Source organism: Aquila chrysaetos, chromosome 5, assembly GCF_900496995.4.
Source record: "Aquila chrysaetos chrysaetos chromosome 5, bAquChr1.4, whole genome shotgun sequence".
In the NCBI taxonomy this organism is placed as follows: Eukaryota; Metazoa; Chordata; class Aves; order Accipitriformes; family Accipitridae; genus Aquila; species Aquila chrysaetos.
In genome coordinates this window covers 62,195,318-62,197,114 of record NC_044008.1, presented here as the reverse complement: position 1 = coordinate 62,197,114, position 1,797 = coordinate 62,195,318, and the positions used below count along the sequence as shown (strand labels likewise).

At 58.8% G+C, this 1,797-nt stretch overlaps 1 protein-coding gene across 1 annotated transcript; it reads right to left on the bottom strand.

Annotated features, from left to right (window-relative positions):
* Positions 1-270: 270 nt before the first annotated feature.
* LOC115341639 (beta-keratin-related protein) lies at positions 271-1,491 on the bottom strand. Its single transcript, XM_030014957.1, has 2 exons — positions 1,460-1,491; positions 271-1,033 (listed from the first exon to the last, which is right to left on the bottom strand). The coding sequence occupies exon 2, from the start codon at positions 1,010-1,012 to the stop codon at positions 689-691; it is 324 nt and encodes a 107-aa protein (XP_029870817.1). The 5' UTR covers positions 1,013-1,033; positions 1,460-1,491; the 3' UTR covers positions 271-688.
* Positions 1,492-1,797: the final 306 nt, after the last annotated feature.

Sequence of the window (1,797 nt, the reverse complement as noted above, 5' to 3'; positions counted from 1 at the left end):
CAATTCGGGCTTCCCTCATACTTTGTTTTGTGGCTTTCGAGGTGCCCCGATGGGTAACGGGGATCCTTCCACAAGAGCTCTCACCCCAAACCGGCCTTGTCTCCATCGCCATGGGATGTCAGGGGCAAAAGACGAGGCCCTCTCAAACCCAGGAACTACGGAGAAAACCGTAGTTTTACCAAGGGAGGACCTCTTTTGGATACGCCGCTGGCTGGGACCGGAGAAGAGGGGAGAATGAAACACGACTCCCTTGCAAAGCTGATGCCCAAAGTCTTTAATGAGAAAATCAAAGGAGAAGGGAAAAGACGAGAGCATTTGGGAGGCTGGCTGAGTAAGCTCAGAGGAGTGCTGCCATCTGAAGGAAAACCTCCACGGCAGGGACGCTTCTTTTCCACTTCCAATTCCTCTTCAAGGCTCTGGCAATCATGTATCGTATCACCTAGACCCGTTGCTACGGAAGGAAGGAGGAGGTATTTCCTGGGGAGCGTGAGGTAGAGCAGAGCGAGAGGGGGAAAGAGAGAGGCTTCCTTGGAAGAGACGGAAGGCCAGCGCAGGCCCCTTCCTCGCAGCGCAGGCGGAGAAGCGGGAGCTCGGCTCCTCTGCAGACCATGGCCACGCTCTCAGGGCTGGCTCCAGGGCTTTCCTCGAGGCTGCTGGTGCTCGGCCACGGGCAGGCAATCCACGGGCTTCAGCATAAGAGATTGCCCCGTCCCAGAGGCCCACAGAGCCCACGGCCCAGACCGGACCACCCAAAGCCCCCCAGGGAGCCCCCAGAAGCGATGGGCACACCGCCAGCGCTGAGAGAGCTCCCCACGGCAGCCGACGCGGTGGATCCCACAGCTGTGCTCTGAGGGAAGGAGCTGAGGATTGGGCCCGGCAGCGTCACCAGGACTGGCGAGGGCTGGATCGCAACGCTGGAGTCGGCGCACCGGATGACGCACGGCTCGTTGCAGCTGTTGGCAAGCGGGGTTGGGCCGCAGGCGGCTGGCAGGCAGGGGCTGTAGCACGACATGTCTCGCGGAGGGAGGCGACCCTGTGAGACCGGGAGGGAGCAGAGGGCATTAGCTGTTGGGCCCTTTCGGACCCCCAGCTTGGCTCCCCTGAAAACGGGCAGTGCCTGCGTAGGGCCAGATCTGTCTGCAAAGTTCCTTTCCACGCCAAGAGTGACCAAGGCATGTCGCTGCACTGTCGTTGGGGGAGGAAGTACCTGACGACCGGTTAGATGGTACTGGTCGTTCAGCCTCAGGCTTCAGCAGAGCCGCTGCTACAAACGAGCCCAGTCCCTCTCGGCAGGGACTGAAGCCTCCCCTCTTCCCTCACCAACTCACCTCCCGGAAGAGGGAAGCACAATGTGTTTTCAAGCCTGGACCACATATCAGAAGGACCACGCACAGAAGGGAAGCAGTCCCCGTGACAGAAATCCTACCAGCAGGAAGAGGAGGAGTGAGTTCAGACTTACCAAGTTCACCGTGGAGAGCAAGGGAAGAGATTTGGATGGAAGGGCCTGGAGTGGCACGGGCTTTTTATATGGTGAGCCAGCGCCTCAGGAGAGCTGGAACACACCTTCTGTGTGAAGCACATTGGCCAACAGCAATTTGAGGCTTGCAAAGCGCAGCCAAGAGATGAAGAGCTTGTCTCTTTCATCTGAAAGGTCCGGCTTGCATTTCCCTATTGGGCGAGAGCACAGTGATGCATTAGATGCTGGCTCCTCAAAGCAACGGTCATTTGAGGTCCCATGCCAGTTCCCAGGAAAGGGTTTCAGTAGCTCCAGGGCCTGTGTGTGGGTCGTGCACATCC

What these genes read in the sequence shown, in the direction of transcription:
- LOC115341639 (XM_030014957.1), bottom strand. Translation starts at nt 1,012, where the DNA reads ATGTCGTGCTACAGCCCCTGCCTGCCAGCCGCCTGCGGCCCAACCCCG.